The following is a 19,578-nucleotide window of genomic DNA, read 5'->3' as shown; positions in this document are numbered from 1 at the left end:
AAATTGTTCTTGAAATTGTTTATAATTGAATGCTACAAATAAGAAACAGCATTATACATAAAATATATGTGATTTTTTCTATTAAATGAAATAGAACTTTTTACATATAATTTTTTAATACATATATACATATACATATGCATATATATATATATGTGTGTGTGTGTGTTTCATAAATGAATTTATATATATGGTCTCGTAAAGATGCTCAAATAATATTTGATACTATTTATAAACTGATATATATGGTTACAAATAATGTATCATATCAAGTTTGTACGTAACATAAACAATTTATAGTAGACTGATGGTAAATAATAACTCATAATATACAATTATGCTTATATTTATACAAATGTGAAAATTTTAAAATGAAATAGTATGTTTAATTTATTCATTAAGTATTAATTTACTTAATTAAACAGCATTCGTTTAACTGTTTATGATGAATATGAATAATCGGTAGCGATTTATTGATATTATTTGAACGATCCATTTAATTTTATTATATTGTAAAGTTACACCATATGTCATTTAAAACAAGAAAAATTAATTTACTAAAATGACAGTCCTTTATTTGCCTCGGATAAGATAGATTGTATTTCTAATGAAATTAGTCAAAATATATACAACGATGAATATAAAATAATTTATGTAATATACGTAATATTTGATTAAATTTTTTTTGGACATTTGTCCTTTAAACATACAACAGACAACAGTGTGATAGTAGAATATTATTATTACATTAACGTCAAATATATATTTTCTTAGTTGTATATCAATTTACTCTTGCAATAGTTAAGAAATAGTTATTATATCTTTGCAGTTAATTATATGAAAAATAACATTCACAGTATACATTTATTAATTTCTATTACGCTTGATGAACAGTACATATAACGTACGAAAGATAGTTACACAGTGTATCAGGCCATTTTGGCTCGTAATGGGAATGTGAATGTAACTCTTTTTTTTTTTTATAAAAATAACTTTTAATATATATTTGAGATCTGAAAGATAATGGAAACATTGCCGTTTCATACAATTAAGACTCCAATTCAGTATACGGATTGCTTATAGCATATAAATAGCTGCATTCTGGTCTTAATATTGATGCATAAGAGCAAGATAGTTGCTTAGAAAACCTTCATAAAAAATTCTGAAGGACCAACATTATTCTGCATTCTGTAGTAACGTGATTTGCAGGAACCATTGTCTTTTACTACTTTTTATCAGCAATATCAAATACAATTAATAATATCGATTATGCTCTTGTGCTGATATTTGCAATATTTTAAAAATCATTTTTTTTAATTTTTCGTGTCTATTATAAATTGAATCGCTATAAGATGATCCCTAAACATCTCGCTTGAGGCAGATATGCCTGACATAAGACTTCAGGTAATATGCACAAATCCTTTTGCATCTTTTAAACCAGAACGCATTAAAAATACCCTTTGTAAGGTAAGTCACTTCAGTGTATTGAAAAACTACATAAAAAATTACATTTGAGTATCATATTACTTTACACAGCTTAACAGTTGAGTACAAGACCATCAATTTCAATTTTGTACCTCCAACTTAGTACATTAAACAGTGATGTTTATTTTAACTACAGATTGTGATTGATCTATTGCAATTTGTTCATTAAAGAATATTTCATAGCTAAAAACATTATCTATGATAAAATAAACACAGCCACATTATTGAAGGGTTTAGGGTAAAAATATTAAAATATAGACCCTAATTATGAAGGAAAACTGTAAATAGAAAATTATTCTAACATCAGTGGCAACATAATATAAGTTTCAATAGATGACATATACTACGTTTCTATTTTGGAAGCATGATTTAAAAACATACAATCACACTTATACGAAATGCGATTACGCGATAGAAAACTACAGATTTCTGTTATAAAATACTTTCAATATCCAATGCTGCTCATAACAATCTGGGGAAACGTTTTTCTAAGTTTACTTTATGTATACCATGGAGGCAGTCATATCTATTTTTTATACATAGTATGACTGTTACAATTGCAGCAATTTGATCTATTTTAAATCAATTTTATAAAGAATAAGATCAATTTTATTATTATAGAAGACATTTTGTGTCCAGCACTCACTGTATTCAATGAATTAAAAAAAAAAAAGAAAGAAAAAAATAGGAAGGCTTTAAAATTGTAAAAAACAGTATTAATAAAGACGGCTAGATGACAAATATAGAGATAATATCTCTGCAAGAAAAACAGAGAGAGTAATATATTTCTTTCTTTCTTCTTTTCCATTTATGCTCCTTAACCATTTATAAAGATATACTAAAGATTCTAATTCTTATTTTGTCATACTAGAACTTATATTTTGTTTCCCTATACCCTTCAATCAGGACCTTTTTAACATGATAAATAATTTGCAAGGAGGGACCTAAAATTTGTATTGGGTCCCTCCAGGCCTGTCTCATTCAGCTGGTGTACTAGTTGCCCACCTATCAAATTCTATCCCTGAATCTGGACTAAGACCCAAATCAACGGGATTTAAAAAGCTCGGTGCAGGACAATTACAAGTGCTACCAGGTAAACAGGCACCAATACATCTTTGATCATTTCCTTTGTTTCTATCTCCTCTATCTCTTAATTCTCTTTCAAAACTAAGCAGTTGTTCCATAAAATGAAAATTCGGAGCAACATTGGATTTTCTACTACGTACTAGATTGAAAGCATCATTTAGGCTTAGACTGCATTTGTGCATCAAATAAGCTACAGTAATCGTAACAGACCGAGACACTCCAGCTAAACAGTGAACCAGCACTCCTTTGTCTGAGCTCCGTGCTTCCTCTAAAAATTTTATAATCTTGAAATACTTCAGTCTTCAATGATCTTGCTTAAAATTAAAACACATACTTACCTATAAATTGAATTGCTTGTGGAAAAAAACTGGCTAAGTTCTGACTCCAATGATCACTTATTGGTATCTGCATATATTTTATAGAGCCAGCACTTTCAAATACATTTGGTAAATCTGGCGTTACATTGAGTATGTATTGTATTCGATGTCGTGCCAATGCTTCTTTGTCTTCGCTATTGGCTGCATTTCCAAGGTACAAATGAGGTAAAATTTCTACAGGAAAATCTTTATCTTCTTCAGGTCCTGAATATATGCAAATAAAATCAAAGTGTTATAATTAACAATTTCTCTAAATTTGAAAAGAGATAAATGATACATACCAACAGAATCGCACGTACTGTCACTATCTGAATCAGAATATGCTCTTATTGGTGGACTTGATATCCTAAGCGATCTAAGACCCATCAACTCTCCATCATTAGAGTCTTGACCAGATGACCCTTCCATATTAGCCTGACTACATTCACACCATTCTGGATATTTATCTCTAAATGCTATGAAACCACCTGAAAGAAATAATAAGTATGAACTCAAAGATATATAATAAAATGACAAAAAGGATATGAATATAATTGGTGGCTTAACTTACCAACAAGTATAGCAACACTCCCACCATTGCTTCTAAGTCTTCGATTTAAAACTTGAATTGTCTCACCCTGGTGTCCTATAGGATCTGTAGAATCTCCAATCAACACAAATGTTCCTCTACTACTCTTATCTCCATGCAGAAAAACTTCTACTCTGTTTCTTAGGTCTAAACACCTTATCGTTGATATCAAATCTACTTTACCTGCAGCCAATCGTCTTAACATTATACTTGGTATAGCCAAAGATACAGATCCTCTGACATGAGCTTCCAGAAAATCTGAATGAGCTCTACAATCTAAAATAAGGAGCCTGTTTGTACCATCTTGGGATCTGAGTTCTCTAAAGAGCCAATCTGGCCCTATGAGATTATCCGCCATAATGTTGTAGTTGGTTTATTTACAGTTGCAAATGAATTCTTTTATTTCCATAAATATCTATGTTTAACATTCATTTTAGTATTTCTTCTTTTTCCTTCTTTGATCCTTATAGGCTCATTTCTTTTTTTTTTCAATTTCTTCTTTCACAGTTTGTCATGCACAATGTGTGCATGGAATAAAAACTCTTCAACGATATTTCCAATATTTAACTAATAGACAAGCAGATGTATTCTTATATTATATTCTTGATATATACAAATAACTGCCAATATATGCAGATAACCAATGTGTTTGTATGTGTTTTGAATGTATCATTTAATATATTTATCTTTGACACTAATCGCGAAGAATGTAAATATTAGATAATTATTTAATTATTGCATGTTCATTTATATAAACGATAAAACGAAGTTACGCACATGCCCACATAATGTGTATTTATTATTAAATATTTATTGGATATGATGAAATGGCACTTTAAGTTATATCGTAGAACGCATTTCCCACAGACATTCCATCAGCGCCCACGACGTTACAACATCGCGTTCACATAGCATCGTTCGGTGATCTCTCATGCGTACCCATCACTTCCTGCGACATTAATGTCGTGTGTGCTTCTCCTCCACCGCCTCCACCTCTACCATCAGTTCGTCGCGATTATTGATCCTTTTGCAAATTAAGACATGTCCAATTAACGACACGCTTGTGGAATGTTTACGCTTGTTCAAAAAATGCATGTTCCGAGGTAACTCTCGCAGATATTTCCCAACGCCGAAAAAGCTCTTCGCAATTCTAAAAGAGTCAAATCCTATCTTGGCGCATAGATCATTTTAATACGCTTCATCCTTTTGTTTCCTCCTATAAATACATTCAACTATTCTTTGGTTTTTACCTTTCTTCGAATATACGTTCGCTAGTGTCCTATCTTCTTTACTCTTCTTTTCTTCTTTATGCTCACTCTATCTCTCTCTCTCTCTCTCTCTCTTTCTTTCTCTCTCTCCGTCCATCAACATAGGACTTGATGATAGCTTCGTGAATGGACCATACTGACGATAGAACGAATGGCGACAATAATGACGACGACAATTAAAACAGGGACAATTAAGACGATCTACAAACTACGACAAACGATGACGATGGCGATGACGGCGGTGGCGATCACGAGTAACATAACGAGAAAAACGGGGATGCTGCGTAACGTACGCTGGACCCGTGTCAACGGCAGCGGTAGCGGCAGCAGCGAGCGGAGCTCACGACGCTCACCGACTCATTCGATACCGATCACGTATCTCGACGACTCGAGATCGTCGCCGTCTTCGCTTCACCTTACGAATCCTTCCAGCATCGCTCGCGTCGCGTCGTCTTCTCCTCGTAGTGGTTTTTCGGCGCGCGTGCGATATGATTTCCACCTTTCTCCTTCCCCCTCTTTGGCTCTTACTTCGTCCACCCTTTTTCTTCTTTGCCCTGCTCTCTCTCTCTCTCTCTCTCTCTCTCTCTCTCTATATATATATATATATATATATATATATGTCTGCCTCTCTCTTTCTCTCTTTCTTTCTCTCTTCTCTATCTTTTTACACTCTACTCTTCTTATTTTTGATTTCCGTTTCTTTTTTGTTCCGTTGGATAGAAAGACCAAAAGGAGAGCTTACTCACAAAGTTTCTCCAAGATCTTCGTCGCTCTTGCTTTAACCCGTTGTGTTGTATCACACGTCGAAGGCCACACCTTACCTCGAGCGTCCTTCCGCCGAGAATGGGCAAATTACACTCAGCGGTCGGTGCGTAGGGGGAGCAGCGCGTACGATGATTGGTCGAGAGTCACGTGGTCTTGTGAAAAGGACCAATCGGATGCCAGACTGACGTCAGTTCATTGACAAAAGATGTTTTCATTAACAAGGCGTAGGTAGATGAGTGGGGCGAAGTGGGGAGGGGAGGACGGTCGTTACTGACCGAACCCGACATCGATGAGAGTGGCGCGTGGGAAATCGGTGGGGCCGTAAGGAGGACCATAGCCGGAGAACTAAGCGCGGTCTTCCCTCACGCGTGCGTGAGATTCTCCTCTTTTCCCTGCACCCTCTTCGCTCTTCTTTCCTCGCGAATGTATAAAGAGATAGTGAGGGAGAAAAAGAGAGAGAGAAAGAGAGAGAACGTAACGTTTAGCTCAACAGAGAACTCACGCACACATTTACACACACGTGCTGTAGCAGAGCAGCACCATTCGTAGCACTAACAGCGCCAGGGAAGATTCCGTACGTCAAACAACCCTGTCCTTTAAAAAACTCATTTTTAAAGAAAAATCCTACTCAGATACTCAGTATCGACTTTCTGTATTTTCTTCTTTTGTTCCTTCTCTTTCTCTCTCTCTTTCTCTTTGTTTCTATATACTTTCAGAATTTCTTACAAAAATCGTCCGAATAATAAATATTCATCGATAGAAAATACGAGTATGCATTTCGATATATTTTGATAAAATTTCATGTTTTCTCATATGTATTTTTAAAATATACGAAAATAGTTTATAAAACGTTAAAACGAAATATATTTTCTTACATAAATTTCACATACGTGTGTTACCATCGATTTTGAATGAACGTATCCTTAAAGACATTGGATCAATGCCGCCCATAAAGACGTCTTTGATTGATACGGCTCTGCCACTTGACGTATCGTACGTGAAGTCTCGCCCTGAGGCGAACAGCCTACCAGTGTATAACGAACAGCTCCTAGGTGTGGGTTGGCATTCCATTCATTTACGTTGTCGGTGAAGCATTCACGTTTCAACCGCTTCGTGTCGCGAGGCCATGTTTCTCGTAAATGATGCTTTAAAAGATGAAGCGTTTATCGATCACATTCGAAAAAGAAAATAATTAAACGGTTCTTTTATTAGAATAAAGTATTAATTCCAGATATATGTGATCATTATCATTACCATTTGCACCATTTTATCACATTCTAATGATAAATGATTTTTTATTCCCACAGTATATTTTATTTGAATAACCAACTTTCCATCGTACAGTTATAATAAGATTTCACAAATATCGATTATCTACTAAATTGGTGTATATTTCGACACAATTTTGTCGACCTTGTTAAACCGAAAAGGTTAAAAGTATTCATTGACACAATTGTAATTTACTCATAATTGGTAAAGATATGCTCGTTATGTAATTAACGACTCATTCTCGAGACTTGACGATTTTCCAAGCTAATACCAAAAAGTACGATGTAAATAACATTCTTTTCTCAGGTTATAATGTAGATGTGTGTATACTTACGACTTTCATATATTGATATTGTGTACGCTCGGATGACATATGATATCTATCGTTAACCTTACGAGTGTACTTACGCGATATAACCACAAACGTTACGTGTTCGATGATGCAGTGAGAGATTCAAAATATAACTTAATCACATCTCTATAACAGCATGCTATCTATATTCATACTAGTATTCATATAAAGTACCTATTGACTTTGTGTTGGACATTTACTTGAGAATTATAATTACGAATCTTTAAACTCACATAGAAATCGAATGTAGATGAAAATCTATTTACATATATGTTGTAAACAAATCGTATAATAGAGTTGTATTTTCTAAGAAACACAGTTATAAACAACTGTGACTATATGTAAGAAAGTCAATATATACGACGAATTCTTCAACTAAATATAATACATTATACCAAAGGGCATAGCATGTAAGATCAAGTAATTAAGATTAAACGTTTTTACCGCATAGGTTATATAGGCTGCTTTTACTAAAGTTAAACGTTCGAAATGTCAAGCAATTGCAGATAGCTACGTAGTTGAATATTTATTCTAAGAAATTAAAATTGTTATTTTCAAAGTTTTCTGTGTGTGTGTACGCAATATTCCCTCATATTTATTTAACCTGAGAATTACGTTTCAAGAAAAGGTTAATACGCATATACGAAATACAGCCACGCATTATACTTTATGTATACTAATCTTTTTTTAAAAGTCTACGCACGAATGTATTACGATTCTCCTTTCTGCTTCCTGTATTTATGCGTGGGCGCAGGTATAAGATTACTATGAAAGGCGGCTTCAGGTTGACAGGAAATAGTTCGAGATAAGATAACAACATACCACCACTTTTTCTTTTCATCCGGTAACTTTCTTCGTTACTAATCATTGCCGACGAGCCAGTTTGAGTATTTCATTCAAGACTAATTCGGTAAGTGTGCAATGGTATATCAAATTCATAGAATGGACGATATAATGCAGTTTAAAGAATAAAAAAAAAAAGAAATTTAAAAAATATATTAAATATTTTGTTTATTCTATAATTTTATTTATTCCCGATAACCATACGGAATTATTATAAAATCATGCTTGTACGTTTCGATAGGTTAAGTCAAATTATGGTCTATTTATGATCTGCATTGATAGAGGCACTCACAAGATAGTGATCTTTAACATATCGGCAATTAATAGTCTATGTCGGCTGTCTATAGCAAAATAATATCTCTATTTTCATGAAAAAACCAACGTTTAAAATACTATTATGGTTGTTTTGCTTCTATAATGATTTATATCCATAATGAGTACAAGTGTAATTTTGAAACGATTTTGATGAATAATTTCTTATTTTAAAGATAAAGGTTTAAGTAAGAGGATGTAGTTTTTTCCAATTTTTTAAAAAGCTTTATTTTCTTTGGAAAAAATTGTGTCAAAATATCGTCTTCTGTCGAGAAAAGTTTATGCATAAAAATAAAATTTTGTTAAAAATTCGTAACAGCCATATCCTCGCTTAAACCTTTATCTTTAAAATGAGGTCTTATTCATTAAAATCAATCAAGAATTACGCCTAAACTTACTGTGGAGTAAACACTTTTTTCGATATTTTTCCTGGAAAAAATTTTTGTATAGTGGCGCCACTTGAAATTCGCGGCAAAACAGAAGAAACTCATAACCCCACTACTGATTTTTATATAAACTTTGAATGATATATGTTTGTTTACGTGAAGTAGATTATTGTTCTTGTTTGTATGATTAAACCGATGCTCAGATTTTCTGATCCATTCTAAGCGTAAGGAAACGTGTTTCATCAATGCTCACATGGAAAAGTCACGGAAACTTATTCAGGTATTTTAATACATTTTTAACCAATATTTCAATATAGATATCAGATATCAGATAGATATCAGATATTGTTAAATTCTAGAAAAACGTTTAGCTTTCGTTATATTTTGTATATTAAAAACATAAAAATTGTATAAAAAATATTTAGCAGAATAATTTTAATTTAATATTTCAATTTATTTACATTTCGAACACAAGGTCGTTGCCTAGGTACAACATTAACAAAAACAAACGCTTCATTCACTTTGATAGTTATCGAAATAGTTTTCTGTTGCATTTTAAAAAATATCGAAATTTTTAACAATAGTACATTCGTATAAATAATACATAGCTAGTAACATACGTTCAATATAAACTAAGTTTAATTTAATATTATAATACAGTTAAATTTTGAACTTGGAGTCCTTGATTGATTCCATATCACATTCGACTGAATTTGACTTCTTTTGCATTCCGATGAGTAAATGTCGAAATTTTCCACCATTGTCCAAGCGAGCTTAGACAATTTATAATACTGTTAATTTTTTAATTATTTAAACAATCTGTAAGTAGGCGGAGTATAATAAGGCGGAGTTAAACAAAATATGTTCGCTTAAACAATATATAGTTCGTAACACGTCATAAACATGAAAGAATCTTAATTTAAAATTCCGATATCTCAAAATAGTGCAATATACTAACCTTTAAACAACGACATATTTATTTAAAATAATTAAATTTTTATAGTTCAAAATACGCAAGATAGACTTAAATTAATATTTAAATAGAATTAGAAATTAGATGCGCGGTTCTTGCTTGTTTCCGTAAACAAAAAAGAACTTTTCACTGACTTTGATTATTATCGAATTAGTCTTCTTTTAGACTTTAACGAGTAACGATCGAAGCAGTCTCTTTCGAAAGGAGAGTAAGCTTAAATAAAACATACTTTCTATTATTTTAGAATTAGTTAAACAATTTGAAACGTGCGCGGAGTGTACTAAGTAATATTTAAACAATAGCACATTTATTTAAACATCTCATAGTTCGAAACACATAAAAACTGCCACGAAGTATATTGTTTCATTGTTGTAGTTTATATTTTGTTTATACTTATCGCTGAAATCATGCACGCTTTGATCCAAAAGTGTTATTCTGCTTAGTAAAAATTAACCTAACATCTCTTAATTGTGAAACCTTTGTCCTTCATCTTAGGAGTTTAAATATATTTTAGAAATAAAGATAATGAAGAATTGTCTGTTAGTAATACCTTTTATAAAGATGAAAATTTTTAAGTAAACGTTCATAAATACTATTCTCAAAAAACTAAGTAAGGATTACAAGGAATTAGATTTACTGCAATCCTCTTTCCAACTAGCTTCTACTCTTTCTAACTCGATTTGTTACTACTAGATAGGAAATTCTTATTTTTACCGATTACTCGATCGGTAATGATAGATCGCTACTTTACCAACTATACCGTGTAGATAAAAGTCAATTGATCTATAATTATCTCTTCCTTCTTTATATCATCTTTATTAATTAATTCGAACATTTTAGCATCATGTTTTTGCTCTTATTTTAATAACGATTAATTTATTTGGAACGAAATACATTCGAAGACGACATTTTAATTATGTTCCATAATTTATACTGCGAAATCAAAAAATGTAAACTCTTTTTCTTATTAGAATAAAACTAATAATATTAGATACACTAGATGGCTCGGATTGTACATACTAAATATTCTTTTTATTTCATAAAAACAATTTAATAGTTTATTAATGTGATTATAAACTTAAAAATATAGTTTTTCATTAAGCGTATTTTTTTGACCGTACTTGGTCATAATTACAATTGTAGCAAGTGTCTTGTTACATTTTATATTTTTTTTCTATCAAGATCTGCCATTTTTAAAAGATTACACCGAGGTAGATGACAATTAGGTAAATCACTGGTACCATTTGATATATGATTAATGTCTCTCAAGGTTTATTCGGTGCACTTCGAGGTCGTTTTAAAGTATTATACTTAATACTTAAAAATACCAACATAATAAGTACAATAAGTATAGCTACTCCTACACCCATCCATAATTCTATTTGTAGATCAAATTTATCGAATGCTATTTCAAGCAACGCCAAACTACCATCCGATGGTTCACACGTATTTTGAAAAATAATATCTTGGCGCAGAACTTGCTTGGGTTTACAGTTGGTTAATTTGCTCATACTTTCTGGCCCATGAAGAGGAGGAAGTAATAAAGATAATGCCCATCGCATGGGACTAATTTGTCTATACCACAACGGTAAATTCTCTAAGTGTAATGTCACTCCAGCAGCCAAACTTAATTCACCAATTATAATAGCAGAACATAAAGCTGCAAGATATGTCCATCTGCATATATGAGCAAAAAGTATGCATATTAAGTGCTGTAACATCAGGTATAATAAACCAATAGCAAGGTAGTTCCATAAAGATGTTAAGTTTTCATCAGGTACTAAATGTAATCCACACATTGCAAATGCTGGTGCTAAGTATACTAAATATACCAGACACCAAATTGGTAAACCACAACACAGCTAAAGTCAGAGAAAATATTTTAATATTAATTTATGGTTTAAAGGACAAAAATATTCTCACAGTATGAACTTACCTCTATAAAGATATAAATAAATCTTCCATAGAGCCCATCTCTGATATCTCTTTCTACATTTGGTCTACAATTAGCGACTTCACGTATAGCTAAAATACTAAGAGGCCAGCAAAAAATACCCAAACTGGCATAATGAAAACCTATTCTATCTCTCAAATATAGATTAGAATCTCTAGCAACGTTCCAAAATATTGCACCCAATAAAATACTGAGAGATGCTGAAATAACAATCTTCTGAAGCATTTTTGTCATTGTAAGAGGTTGACTGTAGATAAGAATCCTCAATAACAAAGCATAAATATGTACAAATACATTAGCATTAGAAATAGCTGGTGGCAGTGGACAAGGTGGTCCAGGATCACTTAAAGCTGGTAATCTAGTTCTAGCTAATTCTGCTAAATGGTCTATTCTTTGTGAGGATTCTAACATTGCCTCTGCCGATAGATCGTCCAAAGTTACCAAATCAACTGAAAAAACACCATTTAATTAATTAAAAAATTCGATTTTGTCAGTATAAATTTCACTTATCACTTAAGATGAATTCATTCATAATACGTACGATAATAATCGGACGGATTTTTGAAGGAAGGACAGGGAAATTCGGCAAGTGCAAAATATGGCAACATATCTCTTCTAAGTCCAGAATACATAATTCTACCTCCCGAAGTGAGGGTAACTCTGGATACCATTGTTAATATTTCATAAGTTGGTGGGTGTAATGTTAAAATAACAATTCTCTGCTCTCTTCCAGCCCATTGTCTTAAATATTCTACCAAGAAAAAAGCATCGAAAATATCCAAACCATGCGTAGGTCTGTCTAATGTAAGAATATGCGAATCTTGCAAAAGACGACAAGCTAAAGCTAATCTCCGTGCCTCAGACGTCGTTAATGTATTCACAAGACAGTGTTTAGTTGCTTCCAATCCAAGCTCCAACAGTATTGTTTCGGCTTCTAATGTCGTAATATTAATTCCTCCTTTTAACAACATGTAGAAATTTAAAGTTTGTTGCGTCGTCAGACCAGGAGTTAGTCCACACTCTGTTGGTAAGTAAGCAACGCGAGATCTAAATAAAAAATATATTAATATTAATAATTGAAGCTGTTGAAGAAGAATGATCTTTTTTTTACGAGGTCATACCTCAAAATACGAGCGGATACGGATCGGCCATTCAAAAGAATATCACCTTTCTTGATAACTTTTTTACCAGCGATTGTCTCTACGATCTGTGTCCCTTCTTTTTCGGTAGTGGCCATTATAGCTAATACCTCAGTTGCTCCAACTTCCAAATTAATACCGCGAAGTAATGGTAGACCATCCGAGCCTATAGTCTCTACACCGCGAAGTTGTAAATGTGGATGTTGAATGCAAGGTATAGCTCTCAATGACATTGCATAATCCTCAGGTCTTATGATATTGTGACCTACAAATTTCATTAGAATCGTGATAATCAAATTCAACATAGGATTTATAAACATTTTCAATATAAAAAGATTTTAAGTCATTACCTATACTAATTTTTAATTTATTACTTACTAGGTCCTGCATAACCGGGATCAATTGGTGCAATACTATGTCGTCGATTAGTCGTAATAGCATTTTGAAGCAAATTAGCTTCGCTGACGCTTCTGAAGCGTGAATTATCCCTAGTTACCGTAAGTTGAGAGTGCGTTTGTTCCCTAGGTAAAGCGTGTACGTGTCTAAAATCTGGATCACTTCTAGCAGAACGCATAGCCGAGGTTCCTGGTGCAGATGCTGCACCAACTTGCGACATACGCCGACCTTCTTCGCTAGAGTCATAACCGCTGGAACCATCACGATTGCGCGAAGTTGGTGGTAATACACGCGGTAGACCAAATTTCAAGTACGTATATGAGTTATTGGCAAGTGGACTCTTTGGACCGTATCTCGGATGTCTTAGTATACTTTGTACCGTTGAATCTCGAAGTTGAAAGTTACCGTACGGCAACGGTGATTTTTCGGCCGAACCCAACGCTGAGTCCGTGAAATCAGAATTAAGGTTTTGCCTGAAAAAAAAGCCGATACAATTTCGTTAATTTTATCTTCGAACAAAATTTTTTTTTATCGATACGATACATCGATCTCATTATTACGTAATATTATTACCTGTATATAGACCACGCGTGTAAATCTTCGCTAGCTGGTGGTTCGAGTCCTCTGGTATCCAAAGCTCCTGGTACCGAGTACCGTCTTTCCAATTCCCAAGCTTCTGAACTCATTTTCCGTAATAATCACTGTCAGAAGATTCGTCAATCGGTTATGTTCTACGACAATAATTTACATATTAAATTAAAACGTTTGATATATTCCGAGATAAATGTAAAAACATTGTTTTAAATTTATAGTTATTACGTTCGAATATAAAATATCAATCTTTATTCCATTTCATCTTTTTTTTTTTTTTTTTTTTTTTTTTTTTTAACGATATTCTCAAACCACTTATATTCCCTTAAACAACCTATATAATATATGGTAATTCTCAAAATTATAGGAGTAACCAATAATGACGTTTACACGCATGCATATTATTTATATTGCATAAGATGGTGTCATGTGCAGAAGAGAGGAAAGAATCGCAGCATCTCGTTTAACGGTTGTATGTATGCATGTATATATATATGTATACATATATATATATATATAGGTATAACTGACGACCTGAAAGAGCTCGTGTGGCATCTGTTTCATTGCCATTGCCGACGTCTTTGGTATTAAACATTTTTCGTGCCCCAAGTCTCGCCACACAGTGTGAATGATTTTTGTATTGATACATCAGTAAGTACATAGAATCGCGAGATTATGACTAACGGATAGTAGTACATTCTTCGATCAGAACTAAGTAAATTATGTAGAATTCATAAATGAAGCGTCAAATTATTTATCGATGCTTCATAACTGTAAACTATATACTATATATATATTATTTATGCCCGCATTATATGGGATTTTAAGATAAATCTTCGCGTGCTATATTAACATTATGAAAACGATCGACGTTCATTGCACGAACAGTTCTCAGTATCTCGAAGGACGGTTGATCGAGCGCGGAATTGTTAATAACTGCTGAACAGCAGAAACTTGATGATTGGAATGTTGTCTCTCTTTTTCTTTCTCATTTGCGTAACGGCAATTTTTTTAAGCGTCTCGTAACCAGTCCTGTGTTATCTGTTTTCACTTACGGTGTATATATTTTTCACAAATCTCATCTCAATTTTCACAATCTCATGCGATAACATGAAAGGTGCATAAAAGAATAAAGGATCATATAGAAAGTTGTTAATAATATAAATTTCTTGATTACGTTCCTCTCTTTTTTTTCCCTTCTTTTCTTTTCTTTGTTTCAGATGGATCTTCCAGATAATTAGAACGATATGAGAAATATCAAGATACTCTTTTCAAATGATATAAATTACTCTCAATTTATCGAGAGAAGGGTTTTCTCAAAACCCTTTTATTATTCGGTTCCTTAGAGAACACCGGTCGACTGAATATAACGGAACGTTTGAAACTATTATTACAACGAAGTACATACCACATTATGTCTCAAAGCTATTGTATAATGAAACAAAGAAGCAGATAACGGTAGAAATTACTAAAAATATTCAAAGGAAAAAAGGCGGTTATTATGAGAAAAACGTGGATTAAAATCTCAAAGTATCCTTAGGAGCATTCGCATTACCGTAAGACGTAAAAATAAACTTTCGAGTATCAAAAGCACATGCAACGACAAGGAATGTACTTTCGTTGAAATCTCTAAAGACGGATAACGTACCTTGACGTTCGGATGAAATATTTTATCGAATGATATGCGATCGCCATCGCTTGAAAATATCACCTAAGGAAATTTAATAGACCAATAAATTAACGTGCTCAACAAAAAACAATTAATAAATACTATAGAAAATCGGTATTTTGGAATTCATACTATTAGTAATTTTTTTTAGCATGGTCAATTAAGAACAATAATTACAATGCGATCCATAAATTATCGCTCTCGCCTTTCTTATTACGCAAAATCAAATTAATGCGTGCCGAAGCGTAAACAATGTGATTTGAGGAAAGAAAATAAAAGTTTACCCACATGTCGAAATAATAGTCTAAAAAATGTAAAATATTCGAAATGGATTAATCTAGCATTTTAACCATATTAAAATCGACGCACTGATAAGAAGTTTAGGGTATATCAAATATCTGTATTCAAATTCGTACTTGACAAAGGTAATAAGAAGATATTTCGTTATAGTTCTAGCTTAAGCGTAAGCACTATAACTTTGTTCGTATTCGTGACAATGACTCACCGGCGACATTCAGAACGGGCCTTCAACCTAGCCTCCTCGAATAGTCTCGAGGACGTTGTCGCATCTCTGTTCCGTCCACCTATCTGCACCTCTTCTTTTTTTGCTCTTTTAGCCTTCCACAAGCAGCATCCACCGTTCGATTATAAAAAGTAAAATCACACTCGAAGAATTTCTTCTATTTACCTTACACTAAGAACTCTAATTTATTGCTCAATATTCATCGCAAAATCATTGTTTTCTTTGTAAATAACAGGAAGTAATAACAAATAAATATCTAATACGGAATAAGCTCGTCTCACGTTGTCTTTTGCTAGCACTCTTCTGTCAGGCGTGCCTTACGAACCTTCACGGGCCCCGTATCTCCTTCCTGCCACCCCAACATAGCACCGAGGGGCCTCGACTTTATTACAGGGACGTCCGCTTTGAATTCACATTGATCATGAAACTTTTTTTCATTCAGCTGTCTACTGTGATCTTTTACTGCTACGTCAAAGATTCCATCTTAAAATATATTGTTTATATTGTTATTTCATTATAATTAAATGAAAAATATCTATGTAATCTGAAATTTGATTACGCACCTTTCATTTTTCGGGGACTTAAACTTTGTAGATACGATGATGCGTCCTTACCATCAGTCTCTCCCACCATCAACTCGTACCAAGAGAAGACATTCACCTCAAGAAGCCAACTCCCGGAGAGGTATCCTTTTCGATTGCTTCGAACAATCGTGCTCGACGTGTCCTTTTTCGAATTACTAATATTTTTTCTATGATCGTATATAGATTTGTTGTTAGAGATTTATGTTATTGTTTTAAGAGATAATTCAAAAAAATCTCTATATATGTCAAATACTTTTTTTTACCCATATACTGTGAAGGTTTGTAATAAATATAATATATATGATCAATATAATATAATATTAAAATATGAAAATATATTTATTTACGCGATAGACAACATTCTTTTTTCTGTTTATTAAAAAGGAACAATTTTAAATGGTTCTGAGATGATTTCAATAATGATATGGTATAATATCAATTAATTAAACACCTTCACAATGACACCATCTGATTGTATCTTGGATATTTCAAACGTTTTTCATTCAACCACTGTAATAATTGAAAAAAGTTGTTTAAGTAAATCTGAGCCTACATCAGTTCTAAGAGATGTATCTGCACGAGTTCATGGTGGTGAAGTTTTAGCTATATTGGGTTCAAAAGGTTCTGGAAAAAGAGCTCTTTTAGATGTGATAGGTATGTATATCTCTACTTCTAAATATAAAATATATATATAATCTAATATATAAAAATATATATATAATATATTTGTTACATAATATTTTTTATAAAATTTTATATTTTTTATATATTTATTAATACATAAAAATATACATAAATATATACTACAGCTGGAAGAGCAGAAGGAGAAGTACGAGGCAGAATAACATTGAATGGTAATTTATTAACACCTGAATTATTTAGAAGACATGGTGGATATGTAGCCCATAGATGTCATTTATTGCCAAGTTTAACAGTTCGTCAGACACTTACTTATGCTATGTGGTTAGCAAATTTAAACAATCGGGAAGCTAGAGTTAGACAAGCATTAGCTGACTTAGCATTATCTCAAGTTGCCAATAGATGTGTGAATGATCTTACAAGACCGGAATATCGGCGACTTATGTTAGGTGTACAGCTTGCTAAAGATCCAATGCTACTTCTCTTGGATGAACCAACTTGGGATACTGACCCATTAAATACATATTTAATTGTATCAATGCTGTGGTCTTATGCAACTAGAAGGGGATCTATCGTTGTTTTAACTATGGAAACACCTAGATCGGATGTATTGCCCTTTGTCAGCCGTGTGACTTTATTATGTCTAGGTGCTGTAGTTTATTCTGGACCAACAAGAAGCATGTTAGACTATTTTACTTATATTGGATTTCCATGTCCAGAATTAGAAAATCCATTAATGTATTATTGTAAGTTTTGTTAGTTTGATTAGAAATATTATTTTCTTTAAAACAAAGGTTATTCAAACTTTTTATTGTTATATTATAATTTAAGCTTGGTTTTAGTATGTCTTTCAACAGTAGATCGACGTTCTAGAGATCGTTTTCTAGAATCTGATCAGCAAATCTCTGTGTTAGTTGAAAAATTTAAAGTTGAAGGTCTTTTATATATGAAAGAAGCACCACAAATATCACCTAATTTAAAAGACACACCACTTGGAATTATGCATAAAGGTTTGGGTAGAGGAATTAAGCCAGGATGTTTTTCAACACTTTTAGCTCTTTATTTGTAAGAATACTTTTAATTTGTTTATATTTTATTTATTCTTTAATATAGCAATAATTGGAAATAATTCATAGATAATATTTTTAGAAGAAGTATGGCAGCTACATTCTCTTTTAATAAATGTGGTTTAGGACACTTCTCTGCACGCTTTTTATTGTTACCATTCAGTGTGGCTCTGATGAGTATATTATATTCGCACTCAACTCCTGTCCAATCTAGAATATTTTTACAAACAGGAGGCTTGGTTTTTAATGTATTGATGCTGTTTTATGTAACCGGAATAGCGACAACATCATTACTTTGTATGTTTCCAAAATCAGTATAAAACATATATATTTAGAATATTTTTACATCTAAGTAAGTTTCTCATTAGTTCCAGGTTTTCGTGCTAGATATTATCAAGAAAAGAGAGAAGGTCTTTATGGTGGAGCCATGTTTTTAACTGCATACACATTGTTAAGTTTACCTTTGAGTTTCATTTCGACTTTAATCACGATTAGTATCTTAATACCTATCTTGGAATTAGATCTTTCAACATGGGCACATACTTCTGGCATTCTTTGGTCGAGTTATATTGCAGCTGAACAAGTAACTGTGGCTTTATTAATGATACTTGAGAATTCTTTAACTGGTGCAATAACAGTGTTATATGTTGCACTATTGTCTCTTGGTATTGGATCTGGAGCAATCCGAAGTCTCAGAAATTTACCATATTGGTTAGCAACAATTTCTAGTGCTCTACCTGCAAGATATGCCTCATTGGCATTAAATCAATTAGCTATGGATATGCCGATATTTTCAAATTTGCCATATAATGAAACTGTGACTTGCCCAGGTATACCTGAATTATGTAGGTATGCAGATGGACGAACTTATTTGATAGAACGTTTTACCCGCGAAGGAGAAAACATATCTGAAGTATTAAATGTAGAATTAAATTTGTTAATATGTTTAGCATTTGCTGTTGGATTAATTATTCTAAATAGTATTCTGTATTTATTACCATTACCTGCTAGAGTTAAAGCCAAATTCAGAGAATAAAATAGTATAACATCTATATAACAATTAACAACAGAAAAAGTAATTAATTTTTATATTACTATATACATAAATATAAAATAATATTTTAAAGAAATTATGTATTTTTATTATTTTTACAAAAGCTTTTTAAAATATACAAAAAAATAAATATTTGTATACATATACATTATGTATTCTTTATATTTCATAAAAAAAATATTGCTTTTAAATATACAGTACTTTCAAATATATCAATTATAATTATACTATAGTACTTATTATTTATAAAGTATGAATAACCCCATATATATATATAT

The 19,578-nt window shown here is 32.4% G+C and overlaps 3 protein-coding genes across 8 annotated transcripts; 1 reads left to right on the top strand and 2 right to left on the bottom strand.

The window, feature by feature from the left end:
- Positions 1 to 1,488: 1,488 nt before the first annotated feature.
- On the bottom strand, positions 1,489 to 5,355 carry LOC122626842 (dual specificity protein phosphatase Mpk3). Of its 2 annotated transcripts, none has more exons than XM_043807258.1 (5): positions 3,700 to 5,355; positions 3,499 to 3,582; positions 3,230 to 3,415; positions 2,910 to 3,152; positions 1,489 to 2,839 (listed from the first exon to the last, which is right to left on the bottom strand). In XM_043807258.1, exons 1-5 carry the CDS (start codon positions 3,872 to 3,874, stop codon positions 2,463 to 2,465), a joined length of 1,065 nt encoding a protein of 354 aa, XP_043663193.1. In that variant the 5' UTR covers positions 3,875 to 5,355; the 3' UTR covers positions 1,489 to 2,462. The 2 variants fall into 2 exon arrangements, with proteins under 2 accessions (XP_043663193.1, XP_043663192.1); XM_043807257.1 differs by having other exon boundaries at positions 3,499 to 4,682; positions 4,767 to 5,355.
- A 5,579-nt stretch (positions 5,356 to 10,934) lies between these two features.
- LOC122638228 (ATP-binding cassette sub-family G member 5) lies at positions 10,935 to 16,586 on the bottom strand. Of its 4 annotated transcripts, none has more exons than XM_043831092.1 (8): positions 16,520 to 16,586; positions 15,939 to 16,439; positions 13,747 to 13,904; positions 13,156 to 13,646; positions 12,760 to 13,042; positions 12,180 to 12,685; positions 11,621 to 12,087; positions 10,935 to 11,546 (listed from the first exon to the last, which is right to left on the bottom strand). In XM_043831092.1, exons 3-8 carry the CDS (start codon positions 13,857 to 13,859, stop codon positions 10,950 to 10,952), a joined length of 2,457 nt encoding a protein of 818 aa, XP_043687027.1. In that variant the 5' UTR covers positions 13,860 to 13,904; positions 15,939 to 16,439; positions 16,520 to 16,586; the 3' UTR covers positions 10,935 to 10,949. The 4 variants fall into 4 exon arrangements, with proteins under 4 accessions (XP_043687027.1, XP_043687028.1, XP_043687029.1 ...); XM_043831093.1 differs by lacking the exon at positions 16,520 to 16,586 and adding an exon at positions 15,413 to 15,475 and having other exon boundaries at positions 15,939 to 16,415; XM_043831094.1 differs by lacking the exons at positions 15,939 to 16,439; positions 16,520 to 16,586 and adding an exon at positions 15,413 to 15,915.
- LOC122626841 (ATP-binding cassette sub-family G member 5) lies at positions 13,415 to 19,370 on the top strand. 2 transcript variants are annotated; one of them, XM_043807255.1, is made up of 7 exons: positions 13,415 to 13,483; positions 16,551 to 16,818; positions 16,925 to 17,194; positions 17,350 to 17,925; positions 18,022 to 18,244; positions 18,329 to 18,543; positions 18,615 to 19,370. In XM_043807255.1, the coding sequence occupies exons 3-7, from the start codon at positions 16,999 to 17,001 to the stop codon at positions 19,280 to 19,282; spliced, it is 1,878 nt and encodes a 625-aa protein (XP_043663190.1). In that variant the 5' UTR covers positions 13,415 to 13,483; positions 16,551 to 16,818; positions 16,925 to 16,998; the 3' UTR covers positions 19,283 to 19,370. The 2 variants fall into 2 exon arrangements, with proteins under 2 accessions (XP_043663190.1, XP_043663191.1); XM_043807256.1 differs by having other exon boundaries at positions 16,895 to 17,194.
- Positions 19,371 to 19,578: the final 208 nt, after the last annotated feature.

This window comes from Vespula pensylvanica, chromosome 2 (genome assembly GCF_014466175.1).
Source record: "Vespula pensylvanica isolate Volc-1 chromosome 2, ASM1446617v1, whole genome shotgun sequence".
Lineage (NCBI taxonomy): Eukaryota > Metazoa > Arthropoda > Insecta > Hymenoptera > Vespidae > Vespula > Vespula pensylvanica.
This window is presented reverse-complemented; position numbering and strand designations above follow the sequence as displayed.